This window comes from Cryptomeria japonica, chromosome 1, assembly GCF_030272615.1.
Source record: "Cryptomeria japonica chromosome 1, Sugi_1.0, whole genome shotgun sequence".
Lineage (NCBI taxonomy): Eukaryota > Viridiplantae > Streptophyta > Pinopsida > Cupressales > Cupressaceae > Cryptomeria > Cryptomeria japonica.
Window position 1 is genome coordinate 653028727 of NC_081405.1, and position 23119 is coordinate 653051845.

At 33.6% G+C, this 23119-nt stretch overlaps 2 protein-coding genes across 2 annotated transcripts; both read right to left on the reverse strand.

Annotated features, from left to right (window-relative positions):
- Positions 1–7923: 7923 nt before the first annotated feature.
- On the reverse strand, positions 7924–9969 carry LOC131050483 (aldehyde oxidase GLOX-like). The gene has a single exon (XM_057984674.2). The coding sequence runs from the start codon at positions 9778–9780 to the stop codon at positions 8131–8133; it is 1650 nt and encodes a 549-aa protein (XP_057840657.2). The 5' UTR covers positions 9781–9969; the 3' UTR covers positions 7924–8130.
- Positions 9970–14531: 4562 nt separating this feature from the next.
- Positions 14532–16600, reverse strand: LOC131050501 (aldehyde oxidase GLOX). The gene has a single exon (XM_057984691.2). It carries the CDS (start codon positions 16491–16493, stop codon positions 14844–14846), a length of 1650 nt encoding a protein of 549 aa, XP_057840674.2. The 5' UTR covers positions 16494–16600; the 3' UTR covers positions 14532–14843.
- Positions 16601–23119: the final 6519 nt, after the last annotated feature.

Consider the following 23119-nt stretch of genomic DNA (forward strand, 5'->3'; position numbering starts at 1 on the left):
TAGATCTAAACCTTATAGGAAAACACCTGACCTTCACATTAGTGTATAGAACATGACATGTGAGTTCAAAGAGAAAATAAATATTTACTTACTTAAAATTCATAAGATCCTTAATCATCCTTTACTTTCCATCATTAGCTTGAAGGATAGGTGCATAAAATAGAGTTCTTATATTTGCTTATGAAAATAATGAAGATCAATTTAAATTAAAGACAAATTTCATTTATTTACATACTAAATTATGTTAGTTAAGATAATAAATTCATAATGAAATTTAAATTACCATTTGCGCATACCTATATAAAAGAAATTGGAGATTATACCATTCTAGCAATGCCTTTAATGATCCATGAACATGGAGGCAATTCTCCAATGAAGTCATTGATTGAAAATGAGACCTATAAGAAAGGAATACATAAAATTATTTGTGTACAAATTACATAGTTCATTAATGTGGAAATTATCTATGTACATTACATAGTTTATAAAGAAGATGAAAACAAAATTTTAAAAGTTAAGTTAGTGAAACTTGAGGACATTGTATTATGAATATATGTTACAAGTAGATGTGAAAATTCCAACATCAAAACTGATTTCAGATCAACATTGCTATATGAAAAATAAATTATTTCTTAATATATTTACTAATACACCCAAGGACTTGTTAGGTATATAAAGTATGTGATTAAATCACATTAGATGTAGTATGCATTGTTTTCACCTTAAATTGGATAATAAAATAGATAATCTTTTCCATTAAAAGTTTCAATCATAATGGATTTGTATAGTTAATTCTAAAATTTAATATGAAATATATGTTATGCTAAATATAAATTTATTTAAAATACTAGAAATTAAAATTAGATGTTGATTCTATCAAGGTGTCTATCATGACCAAACTCTCCATCATAGAATGATGATGCAGCTCACATTGTGTGGCATATCCATTAGTATGCACAAGACTCTACTTAGCTTGTCGATCATCCTCTTAAGTCCATGTACTAGATTCATTATCATATACATATTATGCCCTGTAACCTCATTTTAGAATCCAATAATACATAACTAAATATAAACCTACAACCGTGAAAATATTTGGGTAATATGTGATTCCTTGAAGGGTCACCCTAATCACTTTGTAATAGGTATTGTAATGTAGAAAATTTGATTTAACGATTTGCAACATAGAAGGGAGAAACCACTAAATCATTTTTCACTTGGAAACATTACATTCAAAATAGGGAAGGGAATCCACTAGATTCAGTCACAAATCAAATAAGGACTGAATACTAAATTGGTTGAATTAATTTTTGATTTCCTCTTTAATAAGTTGAAATGCCAAAATAGGAAAAGTGCTTAAAATTAAGGGTAAAATAATTAAAACAATGATCTATAGATGCAAGATTGAGCTGAGCACCTAGAATTGAGTAGTATAAGCTGAGTTGGATCTAACCCTAGAAAAATCTCCTAAAAAGCTGAGACCAGGATGCAGCACCAGGGTCCTCCGAAATTTCCACACGCCGAAAAGGGTTGATTCGTCTCTATGAATAAAGCTTATTTTGAAGAGTACAACTCTGTACCTATTTCTTGCACACCAAAAAAAGGGGAAAAAGGTTGGGAATAGGGGTTTGCCTAAGTCAAACCCTGGTTTCAGAATTAACCTTGAATGAAATATTGCAAATACTTGAAATAAATGATGGAAAGGTATACCTCGGATCTTTAATGAATGGTAATGATGTTTTTCTTCTTATATGTAATCACATATGTTTAATGAAATGTCATGAACATGACAATACCCTAACACACACACATTCTTGCAAATGAATGATGTAGAGTTGCTTCAAAATGGATAGATGAAGAATATGCAGCCTTAAAGACCTCTATAAATGCTTGATGATGAATTCTTCAATACTTGAATGCTTGATTTATTGAATGTTGTTTTCCTTATGTTCACCTATCTCCTTGCCTTATTCGCCTTCTCCAAATGAGAGGGGAAGACCTCCTTATATACTTGCTCATTGTCAAACATATTAATTTTTTGACATAGGCTAACATGAAGCAAGATTTCCCGCTCAATTTTTGGATAGGGCAAGGGGTTTAAATTAGGGCCCACCTAAGGAGGACCATGTCATGGTGCCATAGTCCCAATGAGGACCAAGGCACCACGCCCTGGTCCTACCTAATATTTTGGCTAGGGTTAAGGTGCTATGCAAGGTGAAATGTGAAAATATGACATTTATTGCATGCTAGAGGCATAAATAGGTCAAGATAAAGCATGAGGATGAGAACACTAAGGTGAGAGCCCCAAATGCGGTCAAAATTGCAAAGGGTGCAATTTTAGGATGCCTCTAGTATATATGACATTTTCAACCAATGAGTGTGCTAGAAAACTAATAGAATAGAATGGTTAAATGTTTGCACCCTCCTTCACAACTAAAAGGACTATGACATGGTAAATGGATAGCTAACCAATGGGTCTCACTATTTTTTCCTTTGTATCATGTGCCTCCTCTATATTTTTCTCTAGTATAAAAATATCAAATATTAAAATACTTTACAATCTCATTAATTTTCTTCAAGAAATATTAAAACAACTTTTGTTTATTACATGTAGACTAGTCAAATACCATTCACCACTTATCTCAAAACATGTGATTCATCTATATTTTTTGTACATACTTAATTTTGAAAGGTACATTATTTCTTAGGCCAGTTGAATAATATATACATTATTCATCATTGGTAATTTCATTTTCCTTGACCATAGGATAAGATAATTTTCTCTTTGGGTTAAAATGTGTTTAATTCCTCAATAAAAAATCAAAGTGAGATATTTAAAATTTTAATAATCTTACAAGATCTAAGTGGTAATGTGTAGCATTATGGTTTTTAAAATTTCTCTCAAAATTTCAACCTTAATTATTTTTCTTAATTTTACCTAAAAAACATTCTTGTATTTTAGGACAATACAATACATAGGAATCATACAAGTTTGAGGCAAATCTTGTTGATCACATTATTATATCCTATTTTTTCATACATTTGATCAAATGAAAGAAGATTTTGAGGTGAAGGATTTGGACTGACTAAAAGTAGAATTTAACAAATTGAAAATAATGTAATAAAAATAATCTCTCATTAAAAATTATTTAATAAAATTGAGAGAACATATATAGATTTCTCTCAATCAGATTGGGAGAGAATACTCCATCTAACTATAACCAAATCACTTACAATAACATTAACTAGGTCACTCTAAACATAACATCATACCACATTCTAAAAAATAATTAAAACACATTAAAATAAAACTATTTGCATTCACATATATCACACATTCAAGCAAACTACAATAATAGAGTAATAAATCTACCTTGTAAAAGTGACAACACTTGATGAAGTTTGGTGAAGCTCTATGAACCACTCTCCTACCATCTTTCTTCTTGAATATAGGCTTCTCCTCTCTTCTATATTCTAACAAGAATTCACAACTCTAAATTTTTAAATTTAAAATGTAAAAGTCCTCTCATTAAAATTGAGAGGTAAATATAAATCTTGTCCTTTCATCTTTTATTATGAAGGTGTCACTTGTCACCTCCATAATTTATCTTCTTATTAACCCCAATCACCTTCTCCACACATGTGTGAGAAACTCTCATGAGATGAATCTTCAATTTGATCTCTCAATTGTGTGAATATGATAGTCAAAAGGATTCCTCTCTTATTAAAAGTCTGTGTGTTTCTAAATCTCATACCACTCTAAAAATTTTACCACATGGTCAAATTCACCACTTTTACAAATGATGTTAGAAAAGGGGTCACATGAATTAATTAGAATATGTTAAAAAAGGCTTGACTTAAATTTATACCTTTAAAAGAGGCTTAACCCTCAGTCCTATGACCTAAGACTTTAGGTAATACATAATAAGGTACAAATAATACATGAAACCCACTTAAAATTTAGAAGAAAAATAACAAATCCAAAATTGACCCCTAATTTTCCATGTCCTACTACTAGACTCACACAAGCATCACATAAGCTTAAAGTTACAAAATAGAATCATACTACACAATCACGAGGACACATATCATATTACATAATAATTTTCCACATCGCAAGAGAATCATGTATAATAGAAGACCTTAGCTTCTCCAACTAGGTTAGGTATGTTTGACTATTTTTACATGATAAGGTTATCATATGGTCTCCCTAATTCCATTGGCCATGGAGTTAGGCTCACACACTCAATTCTAAGGATCACGATAAATTTAATAACCAAATTTATAGTACATCAAAATATAACATATTCATGTATATCATTTTCTAACTAAAATCTATATGATATGCTTGCATTCTCATGATAATAGTATGTTCATCAATTCACTGTGTTTCTTGGCTAGGTTATCATGATTCCTCAACATAAATTATATAAAGCATAATCTAAAATCATAAAATTCAATCATGTATAGAATTTGTAGGAGCAAGCCTATCTAGTGAGTGCTCATATGAATGATGTCACCAAAACTATAATCAGCGTAATGCAAGTATGGATACATATATGTCAAGGATTCAAATGAATACTCATAATCAGAGTCCACAAAAAATAAATAGAACAAATCATATTGTGTCATGATGATGATGAAATGATCCTAAATATAAGCATGCAAATAAATCACTAGAGGGTGGGTCTCAAACTATATGTTCTAGCATTGTGAATATTGTCTAAGAGAATGTCAAGAATAATATGTCCTATTATAATTGTGAAAATTAGAGTTTCATCAAATAAGGTAACAAAACCACTAATTTTGCTTAGTTGACCATTACATTGAAATAAGGATGGACCTTATAGATCTAGGCTTAATCCCTCTAGCGAAAAATCCTTTGAAATATTGATTAGGTCCCACCTCTATTAGAGTTTTGGTTCCCTCTTTCTAAGTTGAATTGTGAAAATGCTGAAATTGGGGTAAATGGGTGAATATTGAAGAGATTGTGCATAAACAGTGAGATATAGTTGTCATACAGAGACACCAACCTAGATCTGAGAAGAAGAACATGATTCAAATCTGTTCCCAAAAGTTCAACTTAATTTTTCAAGATCGTGTTGTTGGTCGCCTTGGTCCTTTGAATTTCTTGTTGTCAAAAGGTGAACCTACTTGTCTTTGCGAATGCTATCAACCCTCTCGAATGCAGATCTGTACTTTTTTCCTACACACAAAAATAAGGGGAATTTGTTGGGAATATAAGGGTTTGCCTAAGTCAAACCTTGGTTTAGGAATTAACCTTGAAAGAAATAATGCAAATACTAAAATAGATACTGGAAAGATATACCTTAGATCTATAATTGTTGATGATGATGCTTTCTTCTTTGAATGTAATCACATGTTGTATGAAATGGCATGAACATGACAAAACCCTAATTATACACACATGCTTGCATAGGAATGATGTAATTTTTCTCCACAATGGTTGAATGATGAATATGCAACCTTGAAGATCTCTGAAAATACTTGATTATGAGTGCTTTATGGATACAAGATTGATATGAATTGGCTACTTAGATTGGATAGATAACTTAGATGAAATTAGGTTGATAAAATATCTTTATATAGGGGTATCTAGGTAAATTACTAATTAGGGTATAATCTTGTGTACTATTATTCTTCATTGTAATTTATATAATATGGCGATTGATATATAGTAACATGTGCAAGATGTTACATATTTTTTATGAAGGAAGATATTGTATGTGAATTTTCATAGTGAAGATATTGTATGTGTCAGATGTTACATATTTTCGATGAAGGAAGATATTTGTTAGAGATGGATGTTGATATCTACATTGAAACATGTGCTTTGTACATTATAAAAAAAAATTATTTTCTCAATAATATAACAATTTTATGGTGTTTACTAGAAAATGTCTTTGCCATATAAATCTTGTGTACCTTCTTTACGGTGGATGATGTTTATTCATCTTCTATTCTTTTCTTTTCTCATTTCATTTTTCTCAAACTAGATTTTAGAAGCCATTATTCTATTGATATTTTCTAAATTTGTAAAATAATTCTCTATTTATATTATGAATGGTGTATATGAGCCCTATTTTCAAATAATTAGATGTAATAGTCTCAAGTGGTCATTTTATTGATAAAAGTTCTAACCAAGTTAATAGTTTTTTTTAAATGTCTTGACATTATTTCTAGATGACAAGTGGTTATTTCCTACAAATTATTTGATTCTTTTCTAAAAAACATATGCTCATCTTTGTTATATGTGGAAGGTAGTTAAAATATGACCTTTAATTAAAAAATATTATTAAACTTGTTTATTTTGTTTATTATAAACATAAATAAATCTCACCCCCTTCTAAAAAAGGGCAATGACTCAAATACTCTAAAATATAAGTGTTAAACATCCTAAGGGTTAGATGAAAATAACTTTTTTTTATGGAACACAAACATTGATTTTTTTAAATCCATTACTTATACTCATAATTGCTATGAAGCAATCATTTGTTTGGTGCTATAAAATAATTTAAATTTTATTTGTCACATCTTATATGACTAGAAACATCAAGTTTTTGTCAATAGTACAAACTTTTGTTCTTGAAAGATTATGTTCTATTTATTTGTGTCTTGTAGTGCTAAAGACAAAGATTTGCTTGAAATAAAAAACTACAACATTAAGACTAAATTCAAAATAAAACTCACACATCTATTTATTAATGAACTTTATTTGTTTTATATTTCTACAAACCTCATTTAATAAAGAAAATATCTTTAAACATTTTGAAAATTATTCCTTAAAATAATTACTTTTATATTACCCTTTTTAAGAAATTATTAAAGAACTTCAAAGACATTTTCTTTCTTAAATGAAGTTTATAGAATTATTCTAATAAAAATCAATAAAATTATTAATTTAATATAATATTTTAAAATAAATTCAACAATATAATTAGAATATTTTTCGAATAAATATTTATTACTATATGTATGTTTATCTATACATAAAACATTCTCATCCTTTCATAAAATTCGAAACTAAAAATACTCTTAAATATAAGTGCTACGAACTCAAAATAATGATGAAGCCTTCCAAGGCAAAGATTGAATTCTCCAAATGCTTTGACTTTTAATTGCCATGATGGAATAGTTTTTAATTTTCTAATGTAGGACCAACAAAATTCAGAGCCGGTTTGTCTCGACTACAAATTCCTAGCTTTGTATACTTATAAAATGCATAATTTCTTCGATTTTGCGTTGTTTGGTGTGTAACAATATCAATAAATTATTAGAGAAAGAATCATACCACCAGCTTTTTTATTTGACTATAATTTAAAAAAATAAAAAACTAATATGTAAAGTCTTTTAAAAAGTAATTTAAGACAAGGTTCTTGTCATAAAGGTGTTGTTGTTGTGGCCACCAAGGTTAAATTTCCACTGGTTCATTGTGGTCACAAGCTTGTGTTTTCGTCTATCTATGTTGCTTGCGAGTTTGTACCTAAGTTTTGATAAACGAAGATGAGGCCCCCTATTTGTGACCTCACTAGTTCATAGCTCTGGATCAAAAGCATTTCACTAGGTTGGAGGATGTGTCATGCCAATGTCATTCGTCATGTTAAAAAATTTATAGATATTTAAAAAAAAAACAATTTAAGACTAACGATCTAAATGAGTTCCATAGATTTTTTGGCCAGCCTTAAACAACACATAGTAAGCAACATATTAAACCTAGAGAATGTTAGTCAAATCTGAGTAGAAATGTATTCTTAGTCTGACCACACACCTTAAGCAATATATTAAGCCTAGAAAATGTCAGTCAACTCTAAGTTTTTAACACTTTTAAACCTAGAAATATAAGCTTAATGTGTGTGATTTAAGCCATTACAGATTTTTCACCAGAAATTTTCATTCATTATTAATGTAAAAAATGGCAATGACAGGTAGGTAGTCGACATCAGATGGCCCCGACTGGTTATGCCGTGTAAATAATAAGTAATGTGGTATACAATCATTTTGCCCACTCTTCTCGTCCCCATTTCGGGATTAAAGCTTTATTTTGCTTTTATCAACAATCAAAGAATAATAGCAATCACCAAGAGTTCAGATTTTCTCCTCTGTACTTTTCTAATTAATGAAGCGAATCCATTCAGCCTTGCTGGGAACCCCTCCATTCACAACGGTGAGCAAGTAATACCCAGACGGAGCCGCCACCGCAGTGGGTGGAGCCGTCAAACCCACCGAATAGCCGCCACTTCCTTCGGAGACCGCTGTGGCTGCCAACGACAACATTCTCTGGTTCATCGACCATGTGTGCGTGGTGAAAGGAGGGGCATAGGCGTGAAAACGAAGGTTTGCGCCAGGTCGCATTGGAAGGGAGAAACCGACTACGAATGTGGAGCCGTACTTAATGTTCCTGGTAGAAATGGAAGTAACGACTGGCCTTTTCGTGTCGTAATTGGAATGCAGGTAATAAGGAATGTACGCTTCCAGTCGAAGTTCAGTGGGGAATGGTACACCAGAGAAGCGGTATCCAAAATTGGAGTTGCTTCCGCCCACCAGGACCCGTCCGTCTGGAAGAACATTTGCAGTAGCGTGGTACATTCTCGGAATTGTTGTAGGAGCCAGGACCCGAAACCGATTTCCAATGGCTTCCGCGGATCTGTAGAGGAACGGGCTCAGAGCAGGCTCTCTCGCAGATTGCCACCCGGCGGTTCCTTGCTTCGCACCGTTGATTATGAGGATTTTCCCGGTGGGGAGTATGAGCATGTCGTTCATCACCCTCGGCCCGGGCATGTCCTCCATTTGCCACACTGGATTTGGCGACGTGATCTCCATTCTCCCGCAACTCTTGAGCGCCTCCACGAACGTCTTGTTAAATGTGGCTTTTTTGAAGGCTCCGTCGGGCGCTCCTCCGCAGATGAGAATCTCCACTCTTTGGAAATTGTTAGCGGAGTCGAGCGGGAGCATGACGGAGGAACCCGATGAAGGGTAGTTCCGCGCGCCACCGCCAGGCATGGTGGGGAAAGTTCTGAGCACCTGGTTCTTTTTGTAGTCGAGGAGGATTGAATCCTTGTTGGCGAAGACGAAGAGATTGCCGTCGGACGACAGATGTGTGAATGGGTACAAGTTGTTCTCCTCGTCGACGGTATTGGTCTTTGCTAGAAACGGGAGATTGAAGGCCCCCTCTCCTGGTCGCTTCGGGACGAATTCATAATTAAACGATCTACGACCTCCCACAACGATGATCCGATCATCAGGCAAGATCTGATTGGAAGCATACCATCTTCTGGAGGACATTAATGTGGGAGATTCGACCCAGTCGCAGGAGGAATCTGAGCATGGCGTGAAGAAACGGGTCACTCTGTCGCCATTGCTCCATCCGCCAGTTTGCACCAGCGTTCCATTGCTGGCAAAGGAGCCGGAGGAACAAAATGTGTCGGTGATGACGTGAAGAGGCCTCACCTTGTTGGTGGCAATATCGTATTCGATTGAGTGCGCCGAACAATCCTCGCCCGCAGCTGGTGTTTTGCTACTGCAGATTGGGTCAGTTCTGCTAATCTGCGACGGACCCGCAAGAGTCTGGTCGAAGATGAGCACTTTATTTGTGTGCAAAAGTGTCATATGCATTGCAGAAACACCCGCGTTCTCCAACAGAAGGTCCCATCGTCCATCTAGCAGCTGTTGTGCTCTAACGTTTAGACAGCAAAGTACAAAGCCTAATAACAAGACTTGAATCCATAGCCGCTTTGATAATATGAATCCTTCCATTACCATCGACTTGGCTTATAGAATGCCAGCAGCAATCTCAATCTAGCACTTTTGAAACTTTAGTCTATTTGCTTCCAGTATTGTCTTCGTTGCTGAATATGTCGGAAACTGCGTATGACGGGCTTTATATAGAGTTTCCTCTGAAGGGGATCAAATTGTCTTTTTTTGACCCGCCTCCAAGGAATCTTGCTTGCCCACGACTCAAGTCATACAAGCTGGAACGCACGAAATAGATAATTTGATACTTAAAAGCATGGGAAATGTAGGAGAACATTCAAACGACAGAAGATATAAAATGAGTAGAGCTACCTACAGCGCGTTCCACATGGAAATGATGTGGAAACCTCGTCTCACGCGCTTTTATGCTACCTATCTTACCAACTTCGGCATTTTGTTCGTCAGAATAGGTTGGCGATTTAAAATTTATTAGTTCATTCTTTTGAGTCATTCTGAGATGCCTTTCATGGCCTACAAAACTTTAAACTGGGCCGCTCGAATAATTTCTGTACCTTCCCCCGAGGGGCAAGTGATCATCGTAAATTATGATGCCCTCATACACGTGGATCATATGGGTTTAGCAATCTCTGGTTCTGCGACATATTTAATATCATCACGGAATATTCGCTGCCCATGTTTTCTTTTGCTATCCCTATTATTAGTACTTGTCTTTTGGCTGTCAAGCAATTATTGTGATTAATATTTTTTAATTAGTTCTTTGGTATTTGTATCTGGAAACATATTATATATTAGAATTTTTATTTGAAATAAATATTTTTTTGGGGATAAATTTTAATTTTTTTAATTAAAATATTTTAAAAAATAAATTACTTTCATCATCAATTAGGATTGGATTTCTTGATTTGATTATGGTATCGTTTGGTAGCAATATGGGAAAATTCAAGTAGAGTTCAAAGACATCATATATCACGAGTCTTCCTCTTTCATATTTCTTTTTAGAATGAGAAGACATCTTGCATACATAGTTGGTTTTATTTCTTTCTAATGAGATACATTATTTGACATTCTTGGATTTTCATCATCATCCTTTCTCAAACATCTACCATCACTAGAAGAGATTATACACTATGGTGGGTTGCATAATATGTCTTCTTATCTCCTATGGGGGTACATCTATTATATGTAAACATGTGAACATTTAATGTTTTCCTCTGTCTCATTGTTAGCTTTATACCTATACAAGGGGTCCCTCATTGTGCATAATGTATCAAAATTAATCATCAAGGTTACATTGCATCATTATTTGATAATCAAGCATTATTTCTTTTCACTTATTATGTAGAAGGAAATTGGTGTTGTAAATAATATTGGGCTGCTACAATACCTCATGGTTTCTCTTGTATTAAAAAATTCACAAAACTAACCTTCCTTCGAATAATCCAAACATGTAATTGAACATAGAAACCACTTATACCCTCAATCACTATAAGGGAATCAAGTGCATGATGAAATCAAATAGGTATAGGCACTATTGTTATCTATACCTCTTCATTTTTTCTATTTGACATCAATTTAGGAATACAAAGCTTAGTAGAATGGTTCTTGATTGGTTTTGAATACAAGAAAAAGGCTTTGGTTGAGATATGGAACTACAACAACATGGTGGGTTCATAATTACCCCCACAAATTAAGGTATTGATTTTTATTGTTCATTTAATGTTTTTGTAATCTTATTTTAGAATAGAAAATATCCTTTAAAAATTATTTGCATTTTCAAAAAATAAATAGAGATTTTGTTGTTTTTTCTTATTCAATAATATAGTCCTCATCATTTTGCTAATGAATTATTAAATCTTATTACTAATTTTAATATAATATTTTAACATAACTTAATATAATTAAAGTACCAATTCTAATAATTTCTTATAATTATACTTTCCTTACTTCATCAAGAAATGTTTTATAATGATAGTAAGGATGGGACTGAGAGCCCATGTACATAAAAACAAAATAAATAAATAAATAAAATTATAAAGCACAACTTTTGTAAACACATATTTACTATTAAAAAAAAATGTGAACATCAATTGTTTTAAGATTTATTAGTTGATAGGCTCTTTTAGGTGGGGAAAATCCTCACTAAATTTGTGTCTCCCACTTGGACATGAGCACCAAATTAAAGCAGGAGCCACCATTTATGGTGAATCAAATTTTGACACTTCTATCACATGCCAGTCTATATACTAGTTTAAAGATTCAACATTTTCTATTGATTGCCTAATGCATATAATAGTAGAGCTTATCATTTTGCTATTTATTATTAGGTTTTGGATCACATTCTATACATGCTGCTTCAATCAATCTTTCATAGTTTGTACATTTTATTCATTCGATGATGATGCTACTTGATATGCAGTATTAAAGAACATAAATATTTGACAATATATTTGAATAGAAGCTATATGTAGGCCCCTATGGGAAAATAGAGCATCAAACATAATAGATAATGTTCTAGATATGGTTCTTTAATTTTACTTCAATACTATTTGAAATATTGACTAAAAAGTGAAGAATCTAATCTTCATCACTTAGAGGGGTGTGCAGTTATGTAAGATTCTTTGTTGGAATACTTTCATTGTCTTCCAATTTTCAAAGCATTAGAGTCTATCCATGAAATTCTACCACTTGTAGAAGCAATAGGTAGAGTGTCACAATTGAAACTTCTTCATTGTTTAACTTTTTAAAATCTTTTCCTAAGAAATAATATCTAATAAATGACATATAATTTCAAATTACTTATATTTTTTTCACATCCTTTCTCCTTTACCTTTTGTTTCATAAAATAGATTGAACTCATAAACACCCACATACATGTTGATATATATTTGTTTGGTTTGGATGTATATTTGCTCGGACAGTAATGCTTATCTTTGACATTGGTGTGAACAAGTTGTTCATCAAAAACCTTCACATCCCTCCAAATGTGCGCTATTGTCTCTCTTTTGCAAATCTAGCTTATATGGACTCTTTGTCTTACAATTTGGGACCATCACTTATAGTTGATTAATTTGTTTTATATTAGCATTCTATTTTTTAATTCTCATTGGATATCTCTAGCATATCTTTTTTTTGTAAATGTAAAAAATGTCAAGAGATATCATTTAATAAATAATTTAATCTAAAGTATGGGTAAGCTATAAATATCCACCAAGTATGTTTAAAAATTGAACATAAATGCTTTACTATGATCTGAATTTGAGAGAGACATGAAATAATGGTAGAGCTAATAGAACAATGTTACATCTTCAAATTAACATATTATAAGTTAAATTAATTTACATTTGTTCATGTTTACTTTTTCACATTTCAAAATCAATTCATTAATATTAAAAATATATATTACTAATAAAGTCATTTTAATTTTTTTTAACCCTCCAATAATATTATTTAAAATATATTTTACTACGAAAATAACTATTACACCTTTTTTTAATACGAATATTAATAATAAAACATACCCTACTTAAACATAACTACAATTAAAAAAAATCTCAACAAACCCCAGATGACGGAGAAAGTATGCAACAGAAGAAAACACAAATAAACATCACAGAAAAGGACAAGGACTATTGATTGCATTAAAGCCAATGATTATATAACTAGTCAACTAAGCTATCTCATTAAAGGAGATTAATGATATTAGGATCCTTAATAAATTCGTAGGGCGGTTTATGTCCCTATAAAAAGTATAAGTAATAAATTGAAAGTGGCGTATCGAGAGTGAATTTCCTAAGTTATGAAGATTTCAACAGATGCGGTCATACATTTTTTATAGCATTATAATCAAAAGACCACGTCTAAGTTCTGGATATTAAGATACATAGAAACTTTAATTTCTTCACCGAAAGCTCAAGCTTTTGTCTTTTTAGTGGTAATATCAGAAATATTGATAGCATATCTGTTAAAGGAGTGAGGAGTGTATTTTTTTATTTTTATTTGTTGTTTCAATCCTTGTCTCTAATAAAATAGTTTAAAGCTTAATTTGTATATTTTGTATAAAACTTAATGTTTAATTTTAATTTGATTTGAATATAAGTTTTTTTTGGTTAAAAGTAAGTTGTAATTTTCATATTTTCAATCTTAGAATAAGATTGTTTGGGTGCTATTAATCATGGTTCAAGATTTTTAAGATATTTGTTGGGAATGTGAAGTTAAACGGTCACATGATCATTCGCCTTCTCACTACTGTTTGTTTCATAGCTGAATATGATTGTATAAATGGTTGGCTGCAACCCATGTACGAAGTAGTACTGGACATTGGTTAATAAGATAGTTCCTTGCCTTCTCGTGGATGTAGCCAGTTGTGGTGAACCACATAATTCATGGTGTTGTGTGTATTTTCTGTTTGTTTTCGTTTTAGTTTAGTTGTTTAAATGTTTTCTCAACTCATTTTAAATTAACAATATATTTGATTTACACTTCTTATTTTTTGTTGTTGTTGGGGATGATTTTATATCAAGCATTGACTTTTTACAAACTAATATGTGTGCATAAGTCATAGGCTAAACCTCTTCGGATAAGAGCCCAGGTCTAAGAGGTCTTCATTTAACCAAAATCATCTGAGACAGATCTCAACCTCATTCTTTAAGATGTCAAAGCATTACACTCATTAAGAACCATTCAACTTCATCAAAAAATCAAAGACCAATTGACAATCTTCACTTTTAAAAATCAAATTTAATTATAAACCATAACTAACCTGTTTCTTGGTAATGATTACGTGCTACACAAGTACAAACTATTTAAATTTGTATGTAAAGTTCTGTATAAAAGAACATAACCTTACAACATTCATTTATCTATTTAAGATACAACAGTACGAACCAGTTGTCAGGCATTGCATAAACAGCTATATATATATATACAAATAGATCTATACATTGAACACCGACTATATGTGCGCACACAAAGAATAACTAATCTGGTATACCAGTATTTTTGCCTCCATGCTCCTCCAGTTTCGATGCTTAAAGAATTCATTTTTCCTAAGAATCTAGTGTTAGAAATATTATTAGCAGCTACCCAGAGGAATTCATGATATTGCACAGGTCTTAATTAATCAAGCGAATCCATTCGGCCTTGCTAGGAATACCTCCATTCACAATCGTGAGCAAGTAATACCCGGACGGAGCCGCCACTGCAGTAGGTGGAGCCGTCAAACCCACTGAATAGCCATCATTTCCTTTGACGACAGCTGTGGCTGCCAACGACAGCATTCTCTGGTTCATCGACCACGTGTGCGTGGTGAAGGGCGGGGCGTAAGCGTGAAAACGAAGATTGGTGCTGGGTCGTCTAGGAAGAGAGAAGCTAACTATGAATGAAGAGCCGTACTTGATCTCTCTTGTCGAAATGGAAGTAATGACTGCCCTTTTAGGGTCATAATTGTAATGAAGGTAGTAAGGAATGTACGCTTCCAGTCGAAGTTCAGTAGGGAATGGGACGCCGGAGAAGCGGTACCCATAGTTGGAGTTGCTTCCACCCACCAGGACCCGTCCATCTGGAAGAACATTTGCAGTAGAATGGTACATTCTCGGTACTTTTGTAGGAGCCAAGATCCGAAACCGATTTCCTAGGGCTTCCGCCTGTCTATAGAGGAACGGGCTCAGAGCAGGCTCTCTAGCAGATTGCCACCCGGCTGTTCCTTGCTTGGCACCGTTGATTATGAGGACTTCGCCGGTGGGGAGTATGAGCATGTCGTTCATCACCCTCGGCCCTGGCATGTCCTCCATTTGCCACACTGGATTTGAAGACGTGATCTCCATTCTCCCGCAAGTCCTGAGCGCCTCCACGAACGTCTGGTTAATTGTGGCTTTTTTGAAGGCTCCATCAGGTGCTCCCCCGCAGATGAGAACCTCCACCCTTTGGAAATTGTTAGTGGAGTCGAGCGGGAGCATGACGGAGGAACCAGATGAAGGGTAGCTCCGTGGGCCACCGCCAGGCATGGTAGGGAAAGTTCTGAGCACTTTGTTTTTGTTGTAGTCGAGGAGGATCGAATCCTTGTTGGCGAAGATGAAGAGATTGCCGTCGGAAGACAGATGTGTGAACGGGTACAAGTTGTTCTCCTCGCCGACGATATTCGTCTTTACCAGAAACGGGAGCTGGAAGGATTTCTCACCTGGTCGCTTCGGGACGAATTCATAATCAAACGATCTACGCCCTCCCACGACGATGACTCGATCATCAGGCAATATCTGATTGGAAGCATACCATCTTCTGGAGGACAGCAATGTAGGAGATTCGACCCAGTGGCAGGACGAATCTGAACATGGAGTGAAGAAACGGGTAACCCTGTCGCCGTTGCTCCATCCGCCAGTCTGAACCAGCGTTCCATTACTGGCAAAAGAGCCGGAAGAGCAAAATGTGTCGGTCACAACATGCAGAGGCCTGACCTTGTTGGTGGCAATGTCGTATTCGATGGAGTGCGCCCAACAATCCTCGCCCGCTGCTGGTGTTTTGCTATTGCAAGGTGGGTCAGTTCTGCTGATCTGTGATGGACCCGCCAGCGTCTGGTCGAAGATGAGCACTTTATTGGTGTGTAGAAGTGTCATGTGCATTGCAGAAACACCCGCGTTCTCTACTAGGAGGTCCCATCTTCCTTTGTGCAGCTGATGTGCTCTAACGTTTAGACAACAAACTGCAATGCATAACAGCATGGATTGAATCCACAGCCGCATTGATAATCTAAATCCCTCCATCACCATCCACTTGGCTTATACAATCCCAGCAGCAATCTAAATCTAACACGTCTGAAACTTACAGCCTCTTTGCTCCCACTCCTGTCTTCCTTACTGAATACTTAGATACTAAGTAAGATGGGCTTTATATTGACGTTGTATGAAAGTGCTCAAAGTCTACATATGCGTGTGAGGAATGCCGCTTGCCTAGGACTCACGTCACACAAGCTGGAACGCACGGAATTGAAAGTTGAAATTAACGAGGCTTTGGAATGTCGGTGAATTATTAGAAGCGGAAAATAAAGTGAGGGAAATAATATGCGTGTCATCCAGTGGATATCATTCAGTTCAACGGGTTTGTCGGCTACTACAACGCGTTTCTGTTTGTGGTAAGGGAAATAATGTGTTGTCTTACCCTGCGCTTCTTTCTGTCGGATTAGCCATTTTAATTTTTGTAATTCATTCATCTGGGCTGTACTGAAATGGGTATGATTGTGTATGATTTAGGGACCACACGGAAAACTATGGACTGGTTCAATTTAAATATTTGTTTGCCTTGCCCGAGAGGGAAACTTTATTCCCATGTGGGCGCGATGACTTGAGCAAATTCGAATTCTACGACACATTTAATTTTCTCACGGAATTCAGTTGCCCATGTTTTTATGCTTTTGCTAACTCGTTTGTTTGCATGTCTATTAATTTATATAAATTGACTAATGGAAAAGGGCCGTACCCACTTTAAAAACAAGAAGTAACGAACCCACAAAGATAGAAAAAGGAAAACTAAGATTAGATATGAAGACAGGAGGCATAAAGGTAAACATGGAATAAGGGTAGTTAGAGCTGGTAAAGTTACAAGTGAAGAAGAATAACCCAACAGTAAAATGCATGAGATCAGTAAACCCCACGTGATTGAGAAAGCATGATGATAGTAAGAAACACAAATTCTACTTACCATAGATTATCGAGGGCATGAAATTCAGTCATCAATTGATAGGTCAACCAAGCCATATGAGCAAAGGGGATAACCAAATTATAGCTTTTCCTATTAGGGGAAGAGCACCAATAGATAACATAGTTCTAATAACCATCACCTTATTGTCATGTTGACCTCCCAATAGCCGTCATAGTGAAAACACCATTAATAAATTTGTTTTGTACCAATAGCCGATCATTTTTTGTAATTAATTGGCCCATTTGTGCACAACTATTGGAACATTTGTCCCATTTGTGTACCACTATTGGAACATTTGTGCACCACTATTGGGACATTTGTCAACAAGTGCTAGCAATTTTGAGTTGATGGTTACTATCAGTCGACACTTTGAAATGTGTACTTTTTGACCTTTGTGCGCATAACTGATTCCACAACGTGCATCATTACTAGCCAGAAAACAGATCAATAGCTATAAGCAGTTAAGTCGCATACGAAGACAACTAAAAAAAATCAAAATCCGATGTACCGTTTAGTTACTGTGGGTGCGTGAAGTTATCTATGACGGCTACTGGTGCTCTTCCCCTAGTGAAAGGGTTGTGTATTGAATTGACAAGTCATGTAAATGTGTAGGAGGAACACTTTGCTTTTTCTCCTTTAATATTGATGTCAAAACCATATCAATCTAGTATTTGAAGTTCATTTAAATCAACATAATTAGTAAGGATTATTTTAGATAATAAATATTTTATCTATTCATTTTTTATATTATTGGGCCAGCAGTACCTCAATCTCTTAATGGAAGCAATTCGAGAGAATTCAAAAACGTCTGATCACAAGCAAGTTCAGAATTAAAAGTACAATTCTGTATGATATCATGTTAAGTGAAACAGGAGCTACCCCTATTGAAGCAATTGCTATGGTGTGTCTCATTAGTTATTTAAAAAGAACCAAGCAAATGGGAGAAGGTAGATGGCCTAAGGTTGTCGATAAATACATACCCTACAAAAGAAAGAAAACATGGATACAGCAAAACATCAAATGGATGAGGAAATGGAACATTTATTTGAATATGTACCCCACAAATGACAAGGAGATAAAGGCCTTCGTTATGAATAAGTTCTGCAAGAGAATTTGGGGTATTGGGCTAGGAAGAAAGAAACAATACTATATCAATGAGTTCAACCCCACATATGATCATCTTCAAAAAGTTTACATAGGGGCTAATACATCATGGAGAGCTAAAATTCTTATTGCTTAGCTTCAAACCAACTCTCATCAACTTCGAGGCGAGACCGAACGGTGGAAAAGGCCAAAAGAGGCTTGGGAAATGTGGACACTGAAAAACATTTTATCTTAGAGTGTGATGCACTTAAAATACATGGATAAGTTTGTCAATATCTTAACTGCTAGCACGTGGTATAATTTATTCAATGAGGAGTATATCGAGAAGCTGGGAGCACTCATTATCAACTTGCATAGGGAAACAACTAATCTGCAAAAGTCAGTTTTGATTGGATAGTCTGTCCCATAGGCTATCCTTAGCCTCGTGGACATTAAAATTGGTTTCTTTCTTTATTTCTATTGAATGTGTTTCTTTTACAAGATGATCAATCGAATTGAATAGATATATTGAATGTGTTTCTTTTACAAGAGGATCAAACTAGTTCAATATATAGGATCAAACTAGTTGAATAGATATATTGAATATGTTTCTTTTACAAGAAGGATCAATCTAATTTTGGCCATTAATAGTTGACATTGATTTAGAATTCGCAAAGATGATTGAAATAATGGGCATCAATGGATTTTCACTATTTTCCATTCACCATATTTTTCCCTTTTTGGGTTTGAGCTAAGCAAGTGGGTAAAATTGAAATGTTTGGTTTCAACTAAATTTATTATTATATATAATTTTTTTCTTGATTTTAAAAATATTTTCTTCTTCTTATTATTATTATCTTATATTATAGAAGATTTGAATTCAATATGATCTAGGTGTTCACAATGTAAATGTTGTCATTAAACCAAGTGTCCTTGTGAATTTATTGTTATTTTTTAGATGATATTTTTTTACTCTTTAAATTTTAATTTTAGATTATAAAATATACTTTTCTAATCCTTTTTGTAATTTTATACAATACAATTATAAATATATAAAATTTATTATACTTAAATATGCCAAAAAAAATGTTTGGTGGCTTGATGTTTGGTGGCTTGTTGTTAAGAAGAGAGTAGATTGCAATTTATTGGATGTGTCCTATCAACATATCATTCTTCTTTAGAAAAGTAGCACTTTTAAGCTTTTTCTTGCATTTATTATGCAATTTCCAAAGCTAGATGGCCTTCTCTATAGGATTATTTACCTATGTTAAACTAGAGAGGTTCTAGTATTCTCATCCCATTTTGTGAGTTTATGTCAAGGTGGATCCATCCATAGACCTCAAGGATACTATCAATATTCAGTTTGGCCAAACTAGATATACATAATGTGTTCATTATATCAATCTCTCAAACATCTATTGTTTGTGTAAATCATTAGATAATAAGATTAAGAACTATCCCTAACTTTTTTTATGCCCAAAGGCCACTAAGTTAAGCCCTCTTCTATGGTGCCACCTCCCATGAAAGGAGAGAAATGTTGGTCTACTATTGTTAGATACAAGGTCAAGAACTCTAGTAAAAACAAGACTTTCCTTAAACTTTCTATCTCAAAGAATCAAGAGGTGCAACATGTTTTAAAAACTTCAGACTCAAGTAGGTTTATACCCTCCTTCTTTAGGGAGACATGTAATGAGGTGAACAAGGCTTGCATCCTACTCATGAAATTATACTTGGGTCAATCGATTATCGTTAATGCTCATCTTGCTTCACTTCTTCTTACTAGGCATAAGAGGTCTCACAAATTTCCAAGATGATTAGTGAGAATTTCCAAACAAGTGATAATAGATACCCCCTTTCTTGTAGATTAGAAGCTTTCAAGTCCAAGAAGTGAAATTGCAAAATATTTATTTTCCTTTAGTTGAGCTAAATATAACAAAGATGCCTCTAAACACTTGCTTATAAATTTTATTTCCTAGAATGTTAAGGGATTAATGGAACCTCGATGCAAGTATTTCATTCATGATATTCATCTATAATTCATAGGTTTAGGCACTTGTTATATGCATGAGGTTAAACATGTTTATTCTTTCTTTATGCTATTTGTAGTGTCAAAAATTACATACCCCTTTGCAATTACACCTACAATTTTGTATCCACTTTAGTGCCCATTCCCCTAGCATCTTAGTAGGCTCATTTCAGCCCTTACATCAGCCTTTTCCCTCTTGGGATGTTTAGGGCACCTTTTCTAGCACCTATCTTTTAGCTTTAGTTTCATGTTATCCGTATGTCTCTCTTGCCACCTGTCATTTTTGAGCACGATTCATCTGGAAACTAGCACATCACACGGACATCTGTGCACCACACATTCGTCCCACCTTCATTACTACCTTCTCAACCAAATATTCCTTAAGCACCTAAGCCTTTAGTTAAGCAACCTAGTGATTATGATCTTAATGAGCAACTTTGTGTTACTTCCACTAAGATCTCACTTTGGGATTTTCTTTAGATTGCTTCAATTTATCAAGGTATGCTTCAAGAAGCTCTTCAGAAGATCTTGTTACCTTCTTCTAGCAGGCCTTTGAATGTGAATGCATTGATGGATCATTTTCGTGTGGATTCACTAAATATTATATTCTATCAACATGAACTCCCACCTACAAAAGTAAAGAATCGAGTAGATCCATTAATGATAATCATTTTCGCTAACAGTGTTGGCATTAGATAGACTCTCATTGATAATAGTTCAACACTCAATGCTTGTAGTCTAGATATATAGCCCAAAATCAAAGTGGATTCAAATTCTCATGTTGCATCTTCTTTGTTCATTCATGGTTTTGATAATACTAGTAAAGTCCCTTTGGGAACTGTTATTTTGCCTATAAATATTAGGCCAGTTATTATTCCAACCCTAGTGTATGTTATGCTAGGGCTTTTACCATACAATCTTCTCTTAGGTAGACCTTGGATTCAGGGTGAGCTCACAATACCGGTTCCCACTTTTTGACCAACTTTGACACTTAGGTGAACATTTTGAAAAAAACCTTCACTTTCCAACACCTATAACTTTTAAACAATTAAAAATTTGAAGATGATGTAAACTAGTGATTTGTAACATCTAGTTTGTAGATTCTAAATATATTTTTTTCAATTTTTTTAAATACAATTTTATTGATTTTTCCATCTCCCTCAAAAAGTAGTTTTTTACAACAAACAACATTTTTTAAGAGTTATGTGCATCCTGAAATGCATAACTTTTTTTCTATAAGGGTAAAAGCACAATGTTATGTCACACTTTTATAAAGGCACCGACCAATAAAACTAAAACTATTTAACTTTGATTGCATAAAAGTGACATTTCTAAATTGAATTTTGAAATGATGTAAACTGACCAAATGTAGAAATATTAATTAAATTTATGTCTGTTATTTTTTAAATTTTTTAGGAAAAAAATTTATATTTTTTTTAGAATTTCAAAGACAGATTTTTCGTTGTTGAAAATCAGGGGTTCTAGTCGGCACCACACAAGAAAATGAAAATGGACTTATTTTTTTCTGATTTTTTTTTTCCAAGTAGAGAACATATATATGCAGTGTTAAATAATTTTTTTCTAAAATTTTGATGTATATTTTTCTTGTTATAATATTTTGAAGTCCAACATAGCTAAATTTGATAGTTTTTGGTCGGTGCCACCTCTTGACTAGTAAAGTTATCATTAACCAAAAACCAAAAATACCCTTTTCGAGAAGATTCTCTCATCTAGTGATTTTTTTTTTTAAAGTAATTCAATACTTATTTTTTAATTTCGAATCAGCCTCTTTTTTTACTTTAAAAAGCTACTCGCAATGTTTAATTAATAAAAAATATTCAAAATTATCAAAATAGTAAAAAATTATATGACCGGATTCATGACTTTTGTTTTTTGAAAAAAAAAATCAAATTGAGGAAAAATTAGCCAGAAGTTGAATCTGGCAAAAATGCACAAAAAGTGGCCTTTTTGGTGCCACATGGTAGGCCACATAGGATAGTTTGGTCGAACTACCCTTAGTTTCAACATTTCAATTTTTTTTTATGGTGGCTTTTCAACTAAGGGAGTTGGACCAAACAGACTACCCTCCGTTGGCCCAAAGTGTGACACAACTCCATGCTTTTTACCATAAGTGATAAAAAACTTAATTCTTTTGAATTTTAGTTTGTAACATCAATACTTAGGGCATGTAGTTGGTTTGATAGTGATATGTTGAATATTTTTCATTTTATTTAGTTTTGAAGTTTGACTAATTATAATTTAGATAAGTGTATGTTTGAACACATAACTTGTTCTCTATATATCAAAATTCAATTTTATTTTTTTTGTTAGAAAGAAGACATCAATACCTAGGGCATAGATATTTTTCAGAATTTTTTTGAATTAGTTTACTATTTTTCCAAATGCATTGAACAAAGAAGTTCATGTTTGTTGAAAAACCTACATTCATAAGAAATAGAAAAAAAATATATTAATGAAATTTATTATATTAAAAAACTATACTATTTGGAAAACTTATAATAAGAACTAAATAATTAAAAAAATAAAACTTCTAAATGAACTCATGTGACCCCCCGAAAGCTAATGTAA

What these genes read in the sequence shown, in the direction of transcription:
- LOC131050483 (XM_057984674.2), bottom strand. Translation starts at nt 9,780, where the DNA reads ATGGTAATGGAAGGATTCATATTATCAAAGCGGCTATGGATTCAAGTC.
- LOC131050501 (XM_057984691.2), bottom strand. Translation starts at nt 16,493, where the DNA reads ATGGTGATGGAGGGATTTAGATTATCAATGCGGCTGTGGATTCAATCC.